General features: G+C 37.0%; 4 protein-coding genes across 4 annotated transcripts; 3 read left to right on the forward strand and 1 right to left on the reverse strand.

Annotated features, from left to right (window-relative positions):
- Nucleotides 1–990: 990 nt before the first annotated feature.
- On the forward strand, nucleotides 991–2,992 carry LOC103451828 (uncharacterized). Its single transcript, XM_008391257.4, has 8 exons — nucleotides 991–1,352; nucleotides 1,450–1,532; nucleotides 1,638–1,721; nucleotides 1,920–2,068; nucleotides 2,173–2,246; nucleotides 2,342–2,435; nucleotides 2,537–2,618; nucleotides 2,689–2,992. Exons 1-7 carry the CDS (start codon nucleotides 1,109–1,111, stop codon nucleotides 2,601–2,603), a joined length of 795 nt encoding a protein of 264 aa, XP_008389479.1. The 5' UTR covers nucleotides 991–1,108; the 3' UTR covers nucleotides 2,604–2,618; nucleotides 2,689–2,992.
- On the reverse strand, nucleotides 2,830–6,402 carry LOC103451827 (cullin-3A). The gene is made up of 2 exons (XM_008391256.4): nucleotides 5,935–6,402; nucleotides 2,830–4,998 (listed from the first exon to the last, which is right to left on the reverse strand). The coding sequence occupies exons 1-2, from the start codon at nucleotides 6,093–6,095 to the stop codon at nucleotides 2,961–2,963; spliced, it is 2,199 nt and encodes a 732-aa protein (XP_008389478.1). The 5' UTR covers nucleotides 6,096–6,402; the 3' UTR covers nucleotides 2,830–2,960.
- Nucleotides 6,403–6,499: 97 nt separating this feature from the next.
- On the forward strand, nucleotides 6,500–8,860 carry LOC103451830 (uncharacterized). Its single transcript, XM_008391258.4, has 7 exons — nucleotides 6,500–7,002; nucleotides 7,128–7,163; nucleotides 7,264–7,401; nucleotides 7,490–7,576; nucleotides 7,653–7,700; nucleotides 7,810–7,886; nucleotides 8,540–8,860. The coding sequence occupies exons 1-7, from the start codon at nucleotides 6,928–6,930 to the stop codon at nucleotides 8,685–8,687; spliced, it is 609 nt and encodes a 202-aa protein (XP_008389480.1). The 5' UTR covers nucleotides 6,500–6,927; the 3' UTR covers nucleotides 8,688–8,860.
- Nucleotides 8,861–20,795: 11,935 nt separating this feature from the next.
- On the forward strand, nucleotides 20,796–22,773 carry LOC103451831 (transcription factor TCP15-like). Its single transcript, XM_008391259.4, has one exon. It carries the CDS (start codon nucleotides 21,259–21,261, stop codon nucleotides 22,462–22,464), a length of 1,206 nt encoding a protein of 401 aa, XP_008389481.3. The 5' UTR covers nucleotides 20,796–21,258; the 3' UTR covers nucleotides 22,465–22,773.
- Nucleotides 22,774–24,106: the final 1,333 nt, after the last annotated feature.

Raw genomic sequence — 24,106 nt, forward strand, 5'->3', positions numbered from 1 at the left:
TTCCTTCTTCCTTCCTCCTTCCTCCTTCCCCTTCTTCTTTTTCTTCCTTCTTCTTCCTCTGAATCTGGGGAAGATGGAGGTTTTTTTTTTTCTTTCTTCTTCTTCCTCCTCCTTCCTCCTTCCTTCTTCTTCTTTTTCCTCCTCCGACTGCAACTTTTTTTTTTCTTCCTTCTTCTTCCTCCATCTTCTTCTCCTTCTTCCTTCTTCCTTCCCCTTCTTCTCCTTCTTCCTTCTTCTTCATCTTCCTCAAAAAAAAACAAAAAAAAAACCTTCATCTTCCCCAGATTCGAGGAAGAAGAAGAAGAAGAAGAAGGAAGAAGAAGAAAAAGAAGGAAAAAGAAGGAAGAAGGAAGAAGAAGAAGAAGAAGGGGAAGGAAGAAGGAGGAAGAAAAAAAGAAGTTGCAGTCGGAGGAAAAAGAAGAAGAAAGAAGAAAAAAAAAGAAAAAAAAAAACTTCCCCAGATTCGGAGGAAGAAGAAGAAGAAGGAGAAGGAGAAGGAAGAAGAAGGAGAAGAAGGAGAAGAAGGAGAAGGAAGAAAAAAAAAAGTTGCAGAAGAAGGAAGAAGAAGAAAGAAGAAAAGAAAAAAAAAAGAAAAAAAATGTGGATGACACATGGCGTCCAGTCATGGCGCCACGTCACAATTAACGACAGATTTAACAGTTTGACTAACAGATGTATGAGACTGTCCCAAAATTTACACTTTAGGTATGAATCTGAGACGAAAAAAACTTGATGTATTAAATGTTAAAAACCACAAAATATGAAGATAATAAACAGTATTTTACCGTATTTTTTTTCTCATCCAATTGAAATGGATGAGCGAATGTGCCTGGTAGCACCTTTACCTATTAATGATGTATGCCCCGAAGCTCGAAATGATGATTGACTTTATTTATATTTTTATTATCGAATTTAATAAATCAAACAAAAACGATGATTATAATTCCACAGTGATAAATAGGAAACCGCGAACATAGTTGAACATAATGCTTGTGTAGGACTTTGTTTATTACTAAAAGGTTCTTGGTAAGACCGTTGGTTTTCTACAAAAGTTAGTTAGGGAAAAATAAAACGAAATAACTATAATCTTTTACCTAACGACGCTGCCATGGAAGGTTGCTTGATGAGATGCTCTCACGGCGGCGCACTATTCAAAAACCTCAAACCCCTCCCTTTAAACCTCCCCAGAAACTCCATTCGCGGCTCTTCCATGTCCGTCTACTCCGGCGGAGGAGGAGGATCGGCTCTTAGTCTCAAGGTCTACGACGCATTGCTGTTAGACGCCGGAGGCACTCTGTTGCAGTTGGCGAAGCCAGTCGAAGATGTCTACGCTTCCATTGGAACCAAATACGGTGTCGTATCGAAATCCCACTCCTCAATTTCCCATCAAAATTTTAAAATTGGAGCCAAATTCAAAGAACCCTTTTTTTTTTTTTTTTTTTTCTGCAGGTGTGACTGCAACTCCAGCTGAAATCAAGCAGGGATTCAGAAGAGCACTTTCTGCTCCTTGGCCTCAGAAGCTGCGTTACCAGGTTCTTAAATTGGTTTAATTTAAATTTCTGCGAATAATTCAAAACTAGTGTGACTAATTAGTTGTTTTGGGTACTAATAAGGCTGTAATTAATCGATAATTATAGGGAGATGGGAGGCCATTTTGGAAACTTGTTGTGTCCGAAGCCACTGGTTGTTCTAATCTCGATTATTTCGAACAAGTTTATGAGGTAATTTCAGTGATTATATATAAAGATTGAAGCTTTGAAGCGAATTGCTTTGTAGGAAGCAAAGGAAAACGTTGAAATTTTTGTTAGTTCATTGTTAGAAGTGCTTTTGGTTGTCAGAAAGTACTTTTAGCTCTTCCAGAAGTAGTCTAAACCGACCATGGTTATGATATTGTTGATGGTTTTGGTTGTTTTTATCAGTACTATGCTAAAGGCGACGCATGGCGTCTTCCAGATGGAGCTTATGAAACAATGCTTCTTCTCAAAGAGGCTGGAGTTAAGCTGGCTGTTGTATCCAATTTCGACTCCCGCTTACGGAAGCTACTTGAGGACCTTAATGTTTTGCATCTGTGAGCATCTGGGCTAGCCTGTTGGATTCGAGGTGCACGGGTGTAGGGTTTCTTCGTTTCTTTTACGTGAAGAGATAAAGCATTTCTCATGCTTTTGTTTGCAGGTTTGATTCCGTTATCATATCTTCAGAAGTTGGGCATGAGAAACCAGATGCAGGCATATTCGAAGCCGCTTTAGGTATGCATAGCAATGTCGTCGTAGAGATCAAGATTTGTTCTTACAATTTAAAAGTACACTTTGAAGCTACTCTCTAAGTCCGTCTGTTGTTGCAGATCAAGTACGTGTGGATGCTGGCAAAGCAGTACATGTTGGCGACGACAAAATTGCAGATAAGGATGGGGCCAATGCCATTGGAATTGATTGCTGGTAAGAGTTCTTCACAGTACAATGTCGCACTATACAAAACAAAGCTGTAAATTTAGTTGATTCCAGAGTCGATACTACTTACCCTTGATTTGAATAAGCAGGTTATGGGGCCTAGATGTGAAGGCATTCTCTGACATTCAAAATCGCATTCTCATTTCAGAGTCTTAGCTTCCGAAGAACTAGGTACCACGCTGCATTTTTGTCGATTGTAAATTCAAGCTTGCTCGATCCTCATTTGTTCTTTGTTTTTCAGGTACCGCACTGTGAATCCCAAGCAGTGATTGAACCACAAGCAGTGTCTTCGGCTCCAACTGATCGATTGACAGATTCATTAATTTAACCAGTGATATTACTGGAAAGGAAAATATCATCCGATCAACTCAAACAGTGAATGTTTCAAGTGGAAATAAATGGATATTCATTGAACATCAATGGAGCTTACAGAGATCAGGACAACGTTACATTTGCCCTAGCCGAGGTACACTTTTCAGTTGTAAATGCTAAGACAACAATTAAACGATTTCGTTAAGCAAGATACCGATACAATTTTCTGTCCACATTGTCCCGTTCCAAAAATTCCCGCTCGATAAGAGACTCAATCCGCTTCTTAACCTCCGTTGGGTTGGCCAGGAATCGAGATTGCAACTGCTTTGTGACCTCGGATATTACGTTGTTATGATCCAGAGTCCTCCTTGATTTCATGATCCTCACAATCGCAGCTTCGATCTGGGGCTTCCTGTCCTCCTCCACTCTCTGCCGAGTCTCTTGCTTTTCAGGTTCTGATTCCTTCTGTGCAACCACAGTTCCTATCTTCACCTTATGTAACTTACTCGTGAACTTGTCATTAACGAAAAAAGCATCGTCCTCACCAATGTCTTTACTCATAGGCTCTTTCCGAAGAACATTCTTGCCCTTCACACAAGCCATGGATTGCAGACATCTCTTCAAATCTAAAGCAGGAATCTCCGTCGCCTGCTCAATCTCCTTATAGTTCAGCCGATCGGCATTATTGAACAGCATTAGGACACACATTTGGTAAGTGGAGACATTCAACTCATGCCTCTGGCCTTTCCCGAAGGTAGCCTTTATATCCGCCGTGCCCATGTTAGTCTGCCAGGACAATCTCCGACCTGTATGCGTCCCGAGGTAATACGAACGGAACTTCTCACAGAGTTCTGACATCTCTAACGGAAGGTTGCATGTCACACTAGGTTGAGTTGGCCAGGACCCTGTCGTCAGAACCTGGACAGTCAATGTAGGGCCATCCCCTAGCTCGGGATGACTTGCATAAAACCCTTGCATTGTATCCTGGGCAGTTTTCAAGTCTGTAAACATGCCCTCTAATTTTGAAGTAAATTGGTATCCGCATTCGGTCTTGAGCTTAACTATCAAACTTCTCTCTGCCTCGTCGGAGACAGTTTTACCGGACAAAAGCCGCTTTGCCAAATGCTGTTTATAGTACTTCTCGAATACGTCTTTCTCCTGCAGGTAACGGAACAACATCATCACCTTGTCGAGAATAATTTCTACATCCTCCTCGCTGACCCCCTCCAAACCTTTGCGGAGTTTGTCATCAACGAACAGTGAGATGAACTCAGGCGAGCGGTTGTTGAGATTAATGAAGTACTCGAAAGAGGAATTCAAGGCATTTAGGAATGTCTTGTCATTGTTAAAAGACAATCTAATGATGCTATCGTACTTATCCTTCTCATCCAAGAGCCTTTGGACAAATTCCACCGGATCTTTCAACGTTTCCGGATCACTAACCAGCTGTTTACCGGTTTCCCTGATGTGGGAAGTCATCACTTCTCGTATTGTTGAGAGACCGTTGGCAACCCGACGGAACAAGTTGTACATTCTTCCAAGGTCTTCGTACTTGTCATCAAGAAGCATGTTCACCAAACCTGAATTCTCCATGTGGACTAATCTCAGCATGTGGTTTGCAATCATCTCCTTCTCCACCACATTCGTTATCTTGGCTTCACTCTTGGCATCCAAGTAATGTGTCACCCTCTCCAGTTCCTCATTCAGGCGCCTCTCAGCCTGCTGCAGATAATCTCCACAATCGCAGCACTCGATAAAATTTTGAGACTCGCCCTTGTAAAATTCAGCTGAAACCTCAAGAAAATGATTCTCAAAGTCGTCCTGGTAAACTGAAGGACCTAAATCCATAAGCATCTTGATTATATTCCTCATCAAACCGCGGTTGATAACATCACCTGTTCGTTCTCTCAGCACTAGTTCAAGAAGTGTGTTTAGAAGCCTCGTCTGAATCTTGCTAGAGCGGACAATGTTGTCTCTCCAAAGGTTCAGCCCAAGCTCGTGAACTGGGGTTTTCTGGGTGCTCGGAATGTAAGTCCTGTCCATGTACATCAGAATGTCTCGAATCATCTGCAACGCCTTGTTGTGTTCGGTCCATTTCTTATTCATTTCTTCAAGAAACATTCCACCCTGAGCAGATTCAATCGATTTAGATATCTCTTTGAGATGGGAAGTCATGGTTGTAACCAGTCCCGAGTAAAGCTTCTCGCCGAATTTGTGAAGCACCATATTGTAGGCATTTCTACGTCCATAAAACAACCAGAGCATAGTTCAGTAACAATATAATCAATTCTCATTTTCTAAATAAAATGCAAAATCACATAAAATCCTAAAAGCACTTCTTCTCAATTATAGTCACTTTAAATGCATATCAATTCACAATTAGGCATGTTTGGACTGCTTCCGCATGGACCAAAAGCACTTTCTGATGCATTTGGCACGACAAATTAGAAGTGCTTCTGGTTTGTGAATGTGCTTTGAGGAGGAGAGGCAACGAAAAGTCCTCAAAAACTCTAGTTTTAATAAAAAATGACAAATAAATGTGTAAGTGAATAGTACCAAGAAAGGTAAAAATATGGTTTTTTGTTAAAAGTAAACAGTACCGGGAGTGTTTCATTAAAACTCGCTTAAAATTTAGGGCAATTAGCTGAAATTATCAGTTTATGACATTTGGTTACAAAAATAATCAGTTTTACATGTCGTCATTATATCATCGTTGTGTGGTCGCTATATCATCATTGTGTTATCGATATATGATTAATATGTCGTCGTTGCTAAAAACTGATAATTTCTGCAATCAAATCTCAAAAACTGATCATTTCTGCAAATAACGTCAAAAACTAATCATTCCAACTAATTGTCGGAAGATTTAATATGTTTTTGACGTTACATATGCAAACAAGTGTTTTCTGCAGCAAGGTTGTTTTCATTTCATTCAAACATATTTGGCATCAAAACACTCGGAACCTAATTTAGCTCTCCCTTTACAAATAATCAATCCATTCCTGGTTCGAAAGCATCGAAACCAAAACGATGAAAGTGAATTTAACAAATAATAATAATAATAATAATCAATAAATAAACAGCAATCAACAAAATCTAAAATCTCCAAATAAAAGCAAAGCAATTTAAAAAACAAATACATGAAATTAAGAGGAGGGTGAGGGAGCGAGCGAACCTGTAAAGCTCTTCGAAGCTGAGGCCACTGGCATTGTGATTGTAAATCTCGCGGATTGCGTGCTCCAGAACATTCCACGTCTTGTCAGCGTATTTCGGATCCACCACCACTCTGTGCTTGAAGGCCTCTATCTGAAAATTCCGCTTCTTCTGGTTACTCATCGGATTCTTCTATTTCCGATTTCGGTATCGCCGCGTGACTGTGTCGTTGAAAATTCCTCTGCTTTTGATTTGACGGAGGCGAGCGGAGGGAGGGAGGGAGGAGACCGGCGGTGATTGGAGCTTTTGATTTGATTTGCCGCGTGACAGCGACGTTGAAAATGATTGAAACGAAATTGATTGGATGGTGGAGGGGAGGGGATTTAAAGCTTTGTATTATTAATCATTGAGGGATTATTGATTAATTAAATTAATTAATAAAAAATATAAAAGGTTGAAGGGTGTGGGAGGAGGAGAAGCAAGGCAGGGGGTGGCTTGGGTTTGCGACGATGCCATTTGATTTCGTTTTTGGTTTTGCTGTTGGAGAAAGATGGAGTTTTGGTATTTTCTCTCGTTTCGTTCACTACTTTTCTCGTTAAGTTACGAAACGTTTCGCCGTTGCGTCCGTTGGTAGGTTTTAACCGCACGTTTCGTTTCGCTTCTGTGAAGGGTGAAAACCAAGCCTCTCTCTCCTCTCGGGCCTCCTACCTTTGACTTGGGCCTAAGCCAGTGGAAGCCCAATAAGTTAATGAGAAATGGGCTTTTAAGCCAGTTGCGCCTCTCTCCTTCCGGGCGTGGCGTTATATGTAAGCGGTCGTAAATCTCAAGCAACTGCATGCTATAAATATACACAGAAATCTGCAGAAGGCAGAGCCTTCGAACTTTCAGAAGCTTCTACAGAAGAAGAAACCAGAAGCTTCTGCTTCTCAGCGGTACGAGGTTCCACGATTCCTGTGCTCTGACTCTTTAGGAACAAAACGACGCCGCTCGCCTCCACTTCCCATCACCGAACAAAATGTCCCAGGATATCTACTCCGAGCGCCCCTTGTTCGGCGGCGCCATTACTAGCACCTTCCCTCTCAGATTCCAGGTCAGTTTTTGTGTGTGTGTATATATATATATATATATATATATATATTGATTATTTTGGTCTTTGTTTTCGTAATTTTATTCCAAATTCTGCATCTTTTTCTTATTTTTCTGTCAAATTTGTAGGATGTGAGCAACATTCGGCAAGTTCCCGATCACCAGGTTCGTTAATTTTGTTAACTGGTTTTACTACTTCTTCAAATTTTGCTTCTTTTACTTAATTTCATGTTGTGGATTTTATTTATATGGTGGGTTTTTAAAGGAGGCGTTTGTGGACCCTGCCCGGGACGAAAGCTTGATCTTTGAGCTCTTGGAATTCAAGCATGAAGTCGGCGACAATGGAAGCGCCAACTGGTTTCTTCAGGACCTTGCCACTGAGCAAGATGCTGAGGGAAGCATGGTAAACCCTGAACCCTAAACCTTTGCAGCCTAATGTATCGGTTTTGCAATTGTATTTCAACGTTTTATTTTCGCAATTACTTCGTCAGGTGATCGAGCAGTCTGGCATAATTGAGGCCCCCGGATTGTGTTATAGAGACACGCCTGCTGTTGTTACAACTGCTGTTGGTCAAATGGTATGTGCGGTTTGGCTTTTGATTCATGCCATTCGTTTTAGGGAGCTATATCTGTGTTTTTCATTTTCGAATGTAGGCAATTTCCAAGGGGCGGCAAGGAAGAGATGCACAAAATATTGTGAGGGTATGTTTGTTTGTTGTGTTCTCTGGTGTTCTAAATTGTTTCAGAGTGCTACTCCAAGTTCACTTGGGCAAGTATGCTAACCAAGGTTTTATCGTTTGGAGTTGGCCAGGTCTATGTGGCGAATCTGCGCCTTAAGGGAGTTAATACGGATGTGCTGATTACTGCATATGAGCCCGTTCATATAAAGTAAGTTTCCGTACAAATTTGACGTTTGTTCTTGACTGAAACTTATTTTGGCTCTTTCATCTAGATACAACAGAAACTTGTCTCTTGGAAACATGATAATCGTGGATGTCCGTTTATTTTGATTGAGATTTTGACGAGTATGTATGAAAGATGTGATGTGAATTACACCACCTCCTGACTGCACCATACCCTTTAGATGTCGTGTATGCCTTCTTACATGAAGTTTGCAATATACTTTATTCTGCTGCTTATTTCCGTTAAGCAACTAAAAAGGGGAAATTACATCCTACATTGTTAATCCATTGGACGCTTTAAGAAATACAGGTCCCTCCCGATGAGCCTTCCCTGGTTTTCATTTAGTACTGCATATAATCTTCGTGTCATCTCGTCTGTAAGCAGTTTGGTTGAGTCAATCGATTTGAAAATCTGCCAAATGCAAACAATTAGTGCATAGCTTCCTCCTTTTATGTTATCATTATCGTGTATGATGGTAGAAAAGAATACGGTTGATATGAAAGGATTTGAGTCTGCTGCGGTTGAATTCATTCAGGTCAAAAATTGAAAATATGTGCATTTTAATAAGTCTTATGTGTCGATAATTTGTGACGTGTGCATTCTATGACATTGATGTGGTTATGTTATTTTGGTTGCAGTCCTTTGAGCGAAAGTGCAAACACCGTGGGGGCTGGTTTTGCGGTACCTGCAGTACAATCTGGGCATATGCCGGTAGCAGAGGTCTTTAAACTCGCCGTCTCTAGCTTCAGAGTCAATGACTGGAATCTTTTTGGTTCTGTTGCCTGAGATGTATTGTGTGTTCATATCTGCAGACTGCAGCAGTATTTTTAAGAGAAGGTGAAACTCTAAATTAGGATAAGATGGGTTTTTGGAAGAGGCATGGGTTGTGACATTTTGTAGTTTGTTTTCTTTTTCCCTTTTGGGCTTCTATGAATTCAAGTTTTCTTCCGATCACAAAAGTTCAAATTACAAGAGTACAGACCATCTATAAAATTGATGTTGGGCTGGGCTTGGCATCTGATTGACAACCAAGCAATAACGTTTATCGTGAATTATGTATGAAAGTAGCTAAAACTACGTCATCTAGAACTTAATTTTAGTCTCACTATGACTCATAAAACTTAAAAGTTGCTACTTTATATTTGAAATTAAAAAATCGCTTCAATTTGCCTCCTGAAACTTTATTTTGATCCCATTTTGCCCTCTCAAGTTTGAAAGTCATCTCTATAAATTTCAAAATCCGCACCACATTGCTTTAGATCTGTTAATTTCTATGTGGTTTTGATTTGGTGTGCCATTCTAATCAATTTCTTTTTTTATTTTTGGCATCTCTTCGGTTTCTTTTAAACTAAATATTCTATGATTGTTGTATGTTAACGCATAATGAAGATTTTTAATCAAGTTTATTACATGTGTGGCATATCTTATTGGGTATTAGATTCCACATATGTTTTAGGATGCGACTTATAAGTTTAAGCAAAAAGAGAGAGTCTACAAGTCAAATGAACGAATTTTAAGTTTCAAGAAGTAAATTGGTGACTTTTGACAGAGACAAAGTGAGATCAAAATGAAGTTCTAAAGGGCGTAACTAGAAATAATTCATGAAACTACTATCGTTTAACTTTTTATTTCTTTGTTCCTTGAAATAAAATTTTAAACAGTTTTACACCTTGACCCCTTGAGGTAAGATTTTGGATCAGTCACTGCACCACAAGGACCACGAAAATATTTTGGCTTATTATGGATATTATTAATAGTTGGCCAAATTTTTTTTCATGATCCTTGTGATGATACACTACTTTCGATGTGACCCTCGTAGTGAAAAAGTTTTTAATTAAACCCTCGAGGTGGGTCTTGTTAGCAATTGAGGTCCAAATCCAAATTTCCGTTAGTCTACCGTTAAATAAATTCACGTGACTATCACATGAAGGGTCAAATTCATCATTTCAATCCAAATTACATCTCATTCAATGGACATCTAGTATAATTTATAGTATAACTGAAATTAGATTTTACAAAAAAAAAAAAAAAGCTTGAACGCGAAGACTGGAACTAAACTTGTAAAACCATGTCAATGGCTAGGAGAAAAGGTGAAGGTGAAATCGTGTCTAATTTCTTAGGTATGATTTAATTTCGTTTGAAAATTCTAATACTTCTAATATATATACCATTGTTTTTTTTTTTCAATGCCAACACGTCTTTGATCATGAGTTAGTCTTAGTCTTACTTGAATTTTCATTCTTGTATCAATTTGTACCAGTTTGAATGCATAAATACCTTTCAGTTTGTTTTTTAATTGGTAATGTGGTTTTATACAGACCCTAGTCGGCCAGTACACAACTTTTCAAATTTTTTTCTTAATCTTCTTTGAATTTTAATTCTTTAACGTTCTTACGCTCTTGAAATTCATATGCGGAGAGTAGACCTGAAGATTGAATTTTCCGCAATGCCTTTCACCCGTAGTCTTTAATTCTACAATGCATTTCACCCGTCTGAATGCATATATACTGCATTTCACCCATTTTCTTTAGCTCTTTAAGTTATTTTTGTGCATATGTGATTTTTCTGCATTATATAGGTTGAGATACATGTACTATCAAATTGAGGTGATGGTTAGTGACGGTGGAGGAGTCCACTAGTGGCTATGGCGGTGGCTAGGAGCTTGAGATGAGATACAGGAACTGTTGGTTTTTTTTATCTTTACAAGTTTCTTTTGTTTGTAATTTTTTTTTTTAATTCAATCATGTTTATGTGTTTTTATTTTTCAAAATAAATAAACTTAATTTTGACCGATCCACATGTGATAGTCACATGATTTTATTTAACGGAAGACTAACGGAACTTTGGATTTGAACCTCAATTGCTAACAGGGCTCACTACGAAGGTTTAATTAATAGTTTTTTCACCACAAGAGTCACATTGAAAGTGGCGTATCACCACAGGGACCACAAAAAAAATTTGGCCCGTAATATTTCTAACTTAGTGACATGCTAGCCTAGGAGGTGGGGAATTTCTTTTGGTTGAGTAGGTGTGAAGTTTTATAAAAAAAAATCGATGTGATTCTTTATTTTGTCACATCTCAGTTGTAAAGTTTTACATTCCTCCTTAAGTTTTTCTCCAAAATTACACCTATTTTAGATGTACTTTGATTGAATAAAGAAAAACTATACCTCACCAAGCTAAAGCCACCGTCCTAAATTTTAAATTGGACCGGCGTCCCCTTTCTTTCATCTTGAGTGAGAAAGGAGTTTGGTTTCTTGATTTATTCAGACAATGTATGGCAAAGCTTAAGATAATAAATCCTGATATTTTATGTCATTGTCACACTTATCGTATCTAGATTATAAGATTTTGCAATGATATGATGTGAATTGGGCAAATTTGACAACCAATAATTTCAACAAATTAGTCATCATCTCTAAAGTATGAAAACAAAATACAGAGGGAGGGAGGGCAGCCATATTGTATGCTTTTGGCCCCACTAAGTTCATAATTCAAACTAGCTGCCTGCCACGTGATTGACTTGGTATATATTTTGCCAAAGTGAAAGTTACACTTACACACTACACATATGTGATCTCCTTAACATTTTCCCCTAAGTTTTTCTCTTATTTTGTCTCTCCAGGAAAATTTGGGTCACGTAGTCTGGTACCGTGCAATCATATGTAGATTATTGCTAACAACGCATCAATAATTATATAAAGTTTCGATATTATCAATATGAAAAGTATGTCAATAATCGATGATGTATCAATGTTAAATTGTCGGAGCAACGAGCTATGTATTCATTATTAATTTTGTTGACAAGTTTACTGATTTTCACGTAATATGGGTCTGAAATTCGTTTCTAACCTCTTGACCACCCCGTGGTGGTTACATGATCAAACTATTAAGGCCAACTTTTTTTTTTTTTTGTGGTCCCTGTGGTGACACGCCACTTTCAATGTGAATCTTGTGGTGAAAGGCATTGTAGAATTAAAGACAATGGGTGAAAGGCATTGCAGAAAATTCAATCTTTAGGTCTGCCCTCCGCATACGAACTTCAAGAGCGTAAGAAAGTTAAAGAATTAAAATTCAAAGAAGATTAAGAAAAAAATTTGAAAAGTTGTGTACTAGCCGACTAGGGCCTGCATAAAACCACATTACCGATTAAAAAAAAAACTGAAAGGTATTTATGCATTCAAACTGGTACAAATTGATACAAGACAGAAAATTCAAGTAAGACTAAGACTCTAACTCATGATCAAAGACGTGTTGGCATTGGAAAAAAAAACAATGGTATATTAGAAGTATCAGGATTTCCGCGACTTCACCTTCACCTTTTCTCCTAGCCATTGATGTGGTTTTACAGATTTAGTTTCAGTCTTCGCATTCAAGCTTTTTTTTTTCTTTTTTTTTTGTAAAATCTAATTTTAGTTAAACCCAAAATTATACTAGATGTCCATTTAATAAGATGTAATTTGTATTGAAATAACGAATTTAACCCATCATATGATAGTCATTTGAGTTTATTTAACGGAAGATTAACATAAATTTGGATTTGGACCTCAATTGCTAACAAAGCCCACCACGAGGATTTAATTTAAAGTTTGTTCACTACAAATCACATCAAAAGTGGCATGTCACCACAAGGATCACAAAAAAAATTTGACCAATAATACGATGTTGTATAGATTAATAGTGGATTGTTGGCCTATCATTTATTGGTCGATTCGACCGGAGAGCGACGATCACGTGTATTATCCAACTGATTCACATATTAAACGAAGACCCTATATTTTGGTTGTATATACCCAACTCTACTAGTTATATCCGATTTTGAGAACTACTTTAATCATACAGTATTATTGAAGTTTCTATTGAAAGTTAAGAGCAATGAAAAATAAAAAATAGTGTTTTTTACGTTCTTTTTTACCTCTCATATGTTCTTGTTCATTTTGTTTTTATTGATCTTCTTCAATTTATTTGATTTGACGGTTGAATTAAGAGGGGTGTGAAAGATAAAACAAGTGTATAAATAACACCACTCAAAATAAAAAATAAATTAAAGTTAAGGGATGTTAACGTCAAATTAGTGGCGAGCCAGGCCAATTAAAGTCCATCTGACTTGATAACACATAAGCTAATCATCTGGTATCTAAAAGAAAAGACATGATGTGACCCCAACTACCGCAACTTTTTTAATCTTATCTTAATACATATTATTCCAAAATATTACAGTATTTAGATAACTTCCCCAAATCTTGAGAGGAAAGTAAGAAGGTAGAAAAAACAAAAAACCTCATAAATAATTCATAAACCTTTTTATTTTGTCAAACCATAATAGCACTGGATTCGTAATGAAACATTACATCCTCAACAAGAGTAGTAGACAACCATTTAGGAAAAAGACATACTCTATCTTACTATGAGTATCCCCATTTGTTGATACAAAAGAAGTTACCGAGCGAGCTGCTTCGTGTCGAAGGTAATACCATAAAATTAGGAGGACAAGCAGATTCCGATTGTTTGAGTCCTATGTTGCTGTTTTCCTACCCAGGACTGTCTCTGAGATTTTGGGGACCCTATGCGAAATTTATAAAAAGGCCTATTTTTAAGATAGTTTTCATTTTTAAAAAAGTAGGACAATATTTTGGTACTAGAAAATAATAAATAAATCAAAACAACATTTAGGACTCACTGTAAGTTTACAAATGTCATTAAATAAGTAAAAAGAGTTACAAATATAATCTTCACTAACTAATAAAAAACAGTTCAATCTTAAGCAACCAAATAAAGAAAAAAAAAACTTAAAAAACTCTAACTTTAAAGTTTCACTTGAATATATAGCATTATTATACAATAAAATTGAAAAGAAAATCGTTTTTTAAGGTGTTGTTTTGGCTCTCCTATTATCTCATTGTGCACTCCAAATTTTTTTATTTAGAAAGAATAAAAAATTACACTTACAAAAGTACACTATAAGATTTTAAAGTGCTAATAAAAGTATTTTTAATATATAACATTTACATATAAATATAAGATACCAAACAATTTTGGGGGGCCCTTTAAATTTGGGGACCTTATGTGATTGCACCTTTTGCTCTTCCTCAACGCCGCCTCTGTCCCTGCCCACCCACCAACTCCGGCAAAAATGCTCAAGAAGGAAAGTAATTTGTATGACACGTTACACCGTAATAATGACGATTCGTGCCTATAACTTCAAGACATTTGACAATTACATACATGTTATTGTATTACTTACATGAGACACCGTGTGGCAATGCATTTGTGCCATGCAAGTCTTTATCCTCGAGGAGGAGAAAGACATTCCATTGACTGTTGTAATTATGCCCATTTCTCTTGTGTAAGTTTGTAATATCAATGCGTGTGCTTTTACGACTGAATGTGATTTAATAGCATAATCACAGCGTTAATGCTTAAGCGTTTAATTCTCAACACAAATATCTAAATTATATTTTGGCGTACAAAGACTTTAATTCTTAAAATTAGAAGAATTAAATGTTGTTTCGATAACATGTTTTACAGGAAGTTAATTTTGTGTATATCACATGTGATTCCAAACTAAGGTCATCGGCTATGTGATAGAAGAATTTGCATGCATTTACATAGTATATTTTTCTCCACTTATTACTGGCTGACGAGTTCAATACTTCCTTAGGACTAATGTATTATGTAGTTTACTTCAAATCTTTTCTTCCAAAAATTGTTACCTGCATCCCTTGAAATCATAGTGTGCAAAGCTTGGGACATATTTCAAATTACAAAGTGAAACACCTAGAGGATAGAACAATATATAAAATATATGAGTTTAAACAATTATTGGACCCATACCTCAATCGTGCTCACAGATATACTTTTACCGACACAGGCATAGCTGTGAATCGTGATATGGTTTCTTTAGTTTAGTATGGTAAATTCCTTTCTCATGATGGAGACGGTAATTAGATTAATATAGATTAATTATCATTATTGTTATTATTTTACTTATTGCACCATGCAAGCAAACATATCAACACTTCCCATACATCCCATGTTCAACCGGCAAAATCTAGTCATATACAAACACTAATGATATGGGGTTTTTCTTTAAATAATGAATTTATTGTTGACTGTATTTTTTTTATTAGGGGTAATTTGATATGGGTCCAAAATAATTAAAAATTTGACCTATTTCAAAAATCAAAAGTCACTAAAAATTGGACCTATTTCAAAAGTAGATCTATAAAATTGGACATATTTCAAATTTTCCTTTTTTTTTATCCGAGCGCTAATAAGAGTAACAGAGGAATCAAACTTCAAATTATTAGGGTGATTATTCTTAGGGAACTTTAACGAAAAGCACCTGGTGCTGTTCACTTTAACGAAAAAACCACATTTTTACACTAAAAAGTCAATCCTGATACTATTCATTTTACCTTTTATTTTGTCCTTATCATTAAAACTCAAAGTTTTCAACCCATTTTCATTAGTTTTCCTTTATTCTTAACTAACTGTTACTGAGTTATAATTGTTTACATGGTCTTATTTTGGTTTAACCAAGTTTAGAACAAAAAATTCGATACCTTACCCCCGAATCATAATTTAATTTTTTGCCTTTGATTTGGACATCACAGTATCACACCAATCACTGCTTTGACACAGGAGACAATAATCTCTATGAAACATCAAATTCTAGACTGATCTATTGCTTTCCATCTCAAGTTCATAACACTGCCTCTTTTGTCAAATTTGAATCTTGTACGATTTTGAAACTTGTATACAGAATTTAAAATTGAGTTGACTTCTATATGAATATGCGTATCAGCGTATTTTCAAAGTCGATGTGAGTGTGAGAGACTCATAAATATGAACGGTCAAGATCGGTCCGCATTTGCATGCACGACGTATTCTACCATGGCAGATAGTATTTTGTACGTAAAGAAAATTGGACGGTGAAGCGTTGAAGCATGCAGCTGTCCTCTCTGCTGACAGAGACCATAAAATTATGAAAGCAGCATAAAGATGGAAAGGATATCAGAAGGAGGAGACCCGTCGCACAGTTTCTAGCTACCAACAAGGCAACCAGCTACTAAAACTAGGTAAGGTCACCGCAAGCAATAGCTGTGGAATGACCCACAAATATTCATCAATACATTTCTTTCTGTGCATAGTACGGAAAAGTGCTTATTGGATTCTTCAAGTTGGTTAAGCTGCTTAAAAGAGTGCACTCATGATTAATTACATGATCCCAGTAACCTGTCATTCAGTACTTCATTCTTTTACTTCATTTTATTTTGGATTAATATTGTGCATGCGTGCACAACTGTCATTCCATATCTTTCTAGCTAGCTAATATTCTTCTAATCATAGAAAAGAAATTCATCCATGCATGCTAAGAAGGTTATTGTTTAAATATAATTTTTATCAATCTACACACAGACGGGTTGTAACTACATTATTCTGCATAGGGGTCACATTGTGTATATGCACATGATAGCTTTTTCTCACTCCCTTCCAATCGGCAAGTTCCAATCCTTTTGTTCGAAATTTCTTCGTTCATATCGAACCGCTTGAGAATCAAATCATGTTCCACAAGACCCTATATCAGCTACACATTCTTTTGCATTTATGCCGGAGACGTCATTAGTGCTATGGGTGTTGGCTTATGTAGATAAATAATGATGAATGAACTGTGGCATTCCACTCGCCACCAATGCGGAAGGATTTCATCGAAAAGAATGGAACGCTGCTTCGTCATGCTGAATGTGTTAGATCTCGTACAAAAGCAAGTTTTTTATTAAATATAAATTCGAATTTGAGACCTTGTTCGATATTAAAAAGAAAGATGGTAATGGATTAAGAATGTGTTAGTGTGTGACATAATTTGTGAGAATCAATTGCCCGGCAGTTGGTCATTAACAAATGGCTCATGCATAACCAATTGATGCTGCTTAATTAGCATGCCCACTTGGACAACACAAAAGGCCATAAACTGGAATTTTTTAAACCAGAGTCTTTATTTTTTGCCAAGAATTTGAGTATAAAGGCAAGAGATATTAAATCCATGGTGCTTATAATATGTTTGGATATGAATTGAATTGTATCTTTTGAAAAAAAGAGGGACTGGCTTGGCCTAAAAGAAGACGAAAATGATTTATTTATAGCTCGGCCAACCACCAACATTCCGACAAATTTGTTTATATGATTGAATCTGATGAACTAGCCTGTGTGGAGGGTAAGCCATCTTCATCACCCTCATGAATATGATAGCCAGGTACGTAGCAAGACACGTGATTTCTTAGGCCATCATCGTCAGGTATTAATCCCATTGGTCTCTTTCGATATCCCTTCAACGGTGTGGATTCAATATTGTGATGTTGGAGAGAGAGAATAGAACCTACGATACAGGAGGGCAATTTTTTTTTTTGGATAATGCCTCTTTTTTTTTTAGGGTAATGCTAGGTAGACCAACTTTTCAAACTAAATTTGCAAACTAAATAATGTGTCACTAATGGGAAATAAGCAAATCAATACTTAAATAATAATCCAATGATCAACAACCACAACATTTAGTTACAAAATGTAGTTAAAATTTGTTCTATCTAGCATTACCCTTTTCTAAAAGTAATAATTCTTACGTTTTTGTCAATTATACTCTGACATATATGTGTAGAAATTGAAGAAAATTGGGGTTCCAACATAAAACCAATTGATAATATGGGGAGTAGCCCAACCTCTTCTAAGCCCATGCAAGATCCCTCCTCCTATCAATGTGAGATTCATTATCAACACCTCCCTCACGTGTGGCGAATTTTCATGCCTAACACGTGAACAACATAATGGGATGACATGGAGGACGTGTGGCCGTTTGGCTTCACATGTGGGACAACTTGCTCTGGTACCATAAAGAAAGTTGGGGTTCCATCATAAAACTAATTAGCAATATGGAGAGTAACCCAACATCTTATAAGCCCATGGAATGTCCCTCCTCCCATCAACGTGGGACTCATTCTCAACATAAATAAGTCATTCAAAATGCAAAAAAAATTTTGAATTTATGCACAACATATAAAAAATATTTGAAAAAAAAGTGTGAGAAATGCATGTAAAAATTTCTATTCCACGAGAAGAAGCTAAGTCTAATTCATTTTCTTATATATATGTGTGTGTGTGTGTAAAGAGCTTGATAGTGCTATTTTTGTCACAACCATTTTGGTATTTATAATTTATTATTTTACAATGGTGTTTGGTTTTACCCTAAAGAGAAGAGAAAAGATATAATTGAAATAAACTTATATTATAATACATGATTTTATTTTTTAATTACAAACGTTATTTTACACTAATCAACACTAAGTGGAAGAAAAATGGTCTAAATATGAGACACAACGAGTTAAAAAAGAAAAATCCTAATCATTAGAACAATTCACCGTTTATAATACAGAATAGAAATTAATATAATAAAATAATAATTGATTAATTAATTAAGTTGGGTGCAGAAAAGTAAATGTCTTGGGATACTAATGAAATGACTAGGCACTGGCTAGTTAGTGCTGGTCATCATAGTATTAGCATTCAAGTTTAATTAGTTTAGTACAAGTTAATCAGACGTGAAAGATAATGATCGATCGATCGATCGATCGATCGATTCAATTGTCATTATCGAATGCCAACTGGTTTTATTTCCATTTACGTGTAAAGATTTATTTAGTTTCTACGTACATATATATGATTACTATCTGCTGGATAGGTTTGTTGGTTGTTGAAATGTAATTGTTCCTGCTTCCGATTTATGTTCTTTTTTTCTTCTCTTTGCTCCCTTTTAAGTAACACTAATTGACTATTAGGTGTGTTAAGCACAGCGCTTGAGATCTACAATGTTCTAAAGTTCAAATCCTCAAGAAAAAACATTGAGATGAAATATTAAATTACTTCGCGAACACGATGACATTTATGTGTGCCAGCCCCAATATTCATCAAAAGTAGTCACGACACACTCTACTGAGATATTATATGTTATACTTTGTAACCTTCTCATACATTTATATTCTGCTAAAAATACCTGTTACTTGGCAGTGATGCAAAATCATATAGATGCATTATGTAACAATTACAACAACAAAAAAGTATTATCTTACTAAGTCGGATTGACTGTATGAATACTAGAACGTCATTACACTTGGTTTTGTGTCAAATCTTTCTTTAGTTCTAAGTACTCCGTGCATTTTCTTAAAATCTCTTTCCAAGTCTTCATAGGTTTTCCTCTATCCCTTTTCTCTGAGCTTCTGTCTCATAATCGCATCTTCTAATCGCAATATATGTAGATTTTCGATTCACATGCTCAAACCACCTTAACAAATTTTGAAAGTCCTCTTCCGTTTGATTTAGTTCATAACGATCAATACATAGAATCATTAAGCAAATTTCAGAATTTGAACTTTGAAAACATAGTCCTTGAGTCATGAGGATCAAATATCTTGCGCAACGTGGCTCACATGTATTGAATAGAGAACACCAAAACTGTAGGGTATATTTATGTAGGGACACAAGCCTCTGCATTATGGCGTTTGAAATAAAGTTAATTAATTATTGAGTATCCTATTCTTTAACATAAAGATAACTTTATTCTTCTTATCATACATGTTTATCCTTGGTTGTTTTAGTTGATAGTTTAGAGCTTTAAGTGGTATATGTAACGATCATGAGTCTCTGCATTTAGGCGTTTGAATAAGTTAATTAATTATTGATTATCCCATTGTTTACTATAAAGATAACTTTATTCTTCTTATCATACATTATTACATGCCATATATATATGCATGCTTCAACTATATGTAAAATTTTAACAAAGTCACAGTTTTTTTACAGCTCGTATATTAATCCTTTATGCGTGTTTGATAAATGTAATATTTGGAACTTTACTATGGTAAATTATTATCCATTTATTGTTCGAAGATCCTCTCGAGGAGGTAGCATAAAATGGTGGGAAGTGGGAACCTAATTTCCAAAGGTAAAGGGCAAAGGTGCAAAGGCAAAACCGCAATGATTACATGAATGCGATTGGAGCCACTAGATAATCTTTTTCCTCTTTTAAATTACCAATCAGTCTATTAGGGTTTTAAGAAATGCTAAGGGAATTCGCTTAAATGTGAGACTTTTTATGGATTATCTACTATATTTCATAATTTAACTTCAATTTTTTTACTAACATTATAAAATATTGTGTAAAAAATTTGAGGTGATAAAAAGTCTATAAAAAATCACACTTTTAAGAGAGTCCACTAAACCTTTCTCAAGGGATTTTGACTTGGAAGAGTGGGTCTCCACCTGCGGCCACCACCTTCTTCATGGATTGAATGGTAAGGAGCACCACACGTGGAGTCTGAATCAAGGAACTGTCCAACCACAATAAAAAGGACACAACTCAGCAAATTAAATTTATATTTTTGGTAGGAAATCAAACGAAAAAAAAATATTTGAGAAACGTCCAAAGTTACAAACAAACTCTCTCATCCTTCTAATGAATGAAAGCAATAATTTCAATGGAAAAAACTATTGTTTTTAAGAAAAAGAGAACGGTAATATTCCAAGAATTATAGAACCAAGTTCATGCAGACATAGAACATGATCAATAAGTAAAAAGTATTTTATCATAATGTTAAGAAACATCGATATATATAGATATATATGTAGAACAAACATGATAACAAAAAATATTTTAAATTGTAATTGAATGATTCAACCATTAATCGTTCAAGTATTCTTTCAAAGATCATCTCTTATGTTTCATCTCATAAGGCGTCCCTCAAACTTATTTGATGAATTCTTCAATACAATAGGATTGTTAGATTATTAAAATAATTCTTTTTGCCAATACTTAATATCATATCGCCACGGATCTAAATGTAAATCTGAAATAATCTGGTAATTATAAAAAATAAACAACTTAAAACAAAGAGAGAAGATTGTTCTTTATAATATGTATGTATATATATTTTAGATATTTATTATGGATCATAGGCCAACCATATAATTCCCACTCATTATTTTTGTTGCTTAAAGCTTGCCTGGTCTCTTCCCTTGAGTCTTGACCCTTATCCTTTCCTTTCTGTTCTCTTCTCTCTCTCTCTCAAACAAAAGTGAGAAAAAAACAACTCAAACAGCTGCTGAGCTGCCACCTTCCCCCTTCGGCAAAAATTTCATGCTCCGCAGTCCACACGAGAGAGACCCACTAGGCCAGGCCAGGCCAGGCCACCACAAATTGATAGAAATTGCGCTGCTGGGTCAGCTTTCTACAGTTGTTTGTACCAGGAGAAACCAAGGGAAAAGAATTAAAAAAATAAAAAAATAGTGAGTGATCGATCGTCCCCTCCATATGATCATGGAAGCAGATAATGGGATCCGCTGCAGGCCCAATTTTCCACTACAATTCCTCGACAAAACAAACCAAGTCGATGACGATCCAGAACCAGCTGCTGCATGCTCTACTGTCGCCGATCCCGGTTCAGACCCCAACAGAACCGGTTCTTCCATTCAAGAAGAACAACCCAGTAACAAGAAGCCTCCCCCGAAGAGGACATCCACCAAAGACAGGCACACGAAAGTCGACGGGCGGGGCCGCCGCATCCGCATGCCCGCCACGTGCGCAGCTAGGGTTTTCCAGCTCACGCGTGAGCTAGGGCACAAGTCCGACGGCGAGACCATCGAGTGGCTCCTTCAGCAGGCCGAGCCTTCCGTCATCGCCGCCACCGGAACCGGCACTATTCCCGCCAATTTCACCTCCCTCAACATCTCGCTCAGGAGCTCCGGGTCGAGCATGTCGGCGCCGTCGCACTACTTGAGGACTAACGCGAGTAATTATTACTTCAACTCCAACAACTTCGGAGCAGCTGCGCCCACCGCGCAATTGGGTACGGCGGAGCACTCGCAGCGCGGAAGGATTTTGTTTCCCGGGGCAGGGTTAATGTCGTCTGAGAGTTCTCCTCCGTCGTCGATGTTGTGGAATTTCAATAATTCTGGCAACAATAATCTAAGTAATAATACAATGTTGGAAGCTAAGCAAGAGTTAGGTGATCATCATCAGGCTGTTACTCTCGATGAGGCAAGTAGTATGGCGAGAAAGAGAATTCGGCCGGAGCAAGATTTGTTATCCGCGAGTACAGGTTCAATTCCTGCGAGTCAAAATACAATTCCGGCTACATTTTGGATGGTGGCAAATAATAACCCTAGTAGTAGCCAAGGGAGTATTCACCACGAACACATTAATTCCATTAATCCCATGTGGACAATTCCGACAGTTGGTAACGCCGGCAATATGTATCGAGGGCCCGTGGCTGGCGGTGGCCACGGCTTGCATTTTATGAATTTCGCTTCTCCATTGGCAATATTGCCTGGCCAACAATTGGGTACGGGATCAATTACAACAACCCAAGGCGCCGCCGACGGCCACTTGGGAATGTTGGCCGCGCTCAACGCATATCGGCCTATTCTTGGCGGGGTAGCCATGGAGTCTCCTGTGAATGGGCAGCATCCGCACCAGGGAGCGGACGAGGGACATGATCGTAATACCAATGCTAGGTAGTCTCTATTAATTAATCCTTGCTAGGTTAAGTATTCCAACAAGAGTACTATGGTTTTTGGTACTTTTATTTTTGTTTTTTAGAATTAATAATTACTAGCTAGTTTCTTAATTAAGTGCATATATGTCCATTTTAGAGCGAAGGCGCAAGGTTGATTGCTTTGAATTTTGAGTTAATGTTGGATATTTGGTGTGAGTCAGCTAGTAAGAAGATTTTATCAGGGTTTTTTATTAGAGGAAAATTTTCGTTTATAATATGGGTGAACGACAGTTGTGTTTTAATTACAAAAACGTATGGCGTGTTTTTTGGTATGATTGGACTGCAACCAATATATAACTTCATCATGCATGGTTTAGTTGCTAATAACTATTAATTCAGAATATGTGTTGCCATAACATATTTGCCACAGATCGAGTTCAGGAAAGCCTACATGCATGCATTTCTGTCGTTACTAATGAATTAAGGCTAGCTCATTTGTTTTTCATCTTGGATCAACATAAACTCGATCATAATCTGTTTCTGTAGAAACATTTGCTTCCCCCACTGAAAAGTTTGCATGTCTGATTATGACTGGCTAGACATATCTACGTATGATGTCCCACGATCATGAACTAGAGTTTTTCTAAAATACATCGGTGTATGAGATGCACAAATGTTCGAACTGCTACATTGAGTTTAGGAAAGCCTATGTGCATGCATTTCTGTCGTCGTTAATGAATTAAGGCTCTTTTCTTTATCCTGGATCAATCAATATAAACTCAATCAATGATCATATAAGGCTCTTTGTATCTTTCTTTCATTGATCAAAATCTGAAACTTTCAAGTATATATACTCCCAGTACATATATAGGATACACCATAGCATTGTAGAATTTTCACAAAACCTTTCATTGATCAAAATTTTATGAGCTGCTAAGAATCAGAAACATTTGTTTCCCACACTGCAGTATTGGACTTAAAAATTCTTTGAAAGAGTTTCCATGTCTGGTTCTGATTCGCTAGAAATACGTATACATGATCTCCCACGATCATGAATTAATAATATGCATCATACTGCTACCCTCCCAGTAGCTACTGCAGTTGTGATTCAGGTTCCGTACGTAAGCCGGGCCAGGATGAAGAAGCCCCACGACGCCTAATCAGGTCGATCCGGACCCTTAATTAAGATGGCTGTACGCACTCGCTACTCACGTTTTATCAGCAAATGGTCAGATGGGAGAGCAATTTAAAGGCACGAGTACATCGTTAATGTGACATCTTGTGTCAATGATACAACGGTATGTAAATAAAACTTTACACATGTATTTGTATCACTGATGCAAGACGCTGCAGTAATGATGTACTCGTGAATTAGCCGACCATTGCCTATAAATAAATTGAAACCAATATTATACAGTGGTACTCGCTGACTTCTGCATGCATTTCTCTTCTTTCTGTAGCGACTTATTTGTTCGTATATAATTAAGGTCGTCGTCAGTGCTATCTTATGGTATATATAGAGATGGATCAAATTAAGTGGCTGGCTAGCTAGCTTAGCTACTACTGCATGTGGTCCTGCATGACCATTTTCATTCATTGTATTGGTTAAGTGGCTAGCTAGGACATGGCAGATAGACGTTGATACTACTGCAGTTCTTCATGGAA

The sequence above is a fragment of the Malus domestica genome, chromosome 13 (assembly GCF_042453785.1).
Source record: "Malus domestica chromosome 13, GDT2T_hap1".
In the NCBI taxonomy this organism is placed as follows: Eukaryota; Viridiplantae; Streptophyta; class Magnoliopsida; order Rosales; family Rosaceae; genus Malus; species Malus domestica.

Excerpts from the sequence above, each read along its gene's own strand:
- LOC103451828 (XM_008391257.4), top strand. The coding sequence starts at position 1,109 with ATGGAAGGTTGCTTGATGAGATGCTCTCACGGCGGCGCACTATTCAAA. Across the intron at positions 1,353-1,449 it reads TTCCATTGGAACCAAATACG|GTGTGACTGCAACTCCAGCT; the intron begins GTGTCGTATCGA and ends TTTTTTCTGCAG. Across the intron at positions 1,533-1,637 it reads CTCAGAAGCTGCGTTACCAG|GGAGATGGGAGGCCATTTTG; the intron begins GTTCTTAAATTG and ends CGATAATTATAG.
- LOC103451827 (XM_008391256.4), bottom strand. The coding sequence starts at position 6,095 with ATGAGTAACCAGAAGAAGCGGAATTTTCAGATAGAGGCCTTCAAGCAC. Across the intron at positions 4,999-5,934 it reads AGCTTCGAAGAGCTTTACAG|AAATGCCTACAATATGGTGC; the intron begins GTTCGCTCGCTC and ends TTATGGACGTAG.
- LOC103451830 (XM_008391258.4), top strand. The coding sequence starts at position 6,928 with ATGTCCCAGGATATCTACTCCGAGCGCCCCTTGTTCGGCGGCGCCATT. Across the intron at positions 7,164-7,263 it reads GGCAAGTTCCCGATCACCAG|GAGGCGTTTGTGGACCCTGC; the intron begins GTTCGTTAATTT and ends GGGTTTTTAAAG. Across the intron at positions 7,402-7,489 it reads AAGATGCTGAGGGAAGCATG|GTGATCGAGCAGTCTGGCAT; the intron begins GTAAACCCTGAA and ends TTACTTCGTCAG.
- LOC103451831 (XM_008391259.4), top strand. The coding sequence starts at position 21,259 with ATGATCATGGAAGCAGATAATGGGATCCGCTGCAGGCCCAATTTTCCA.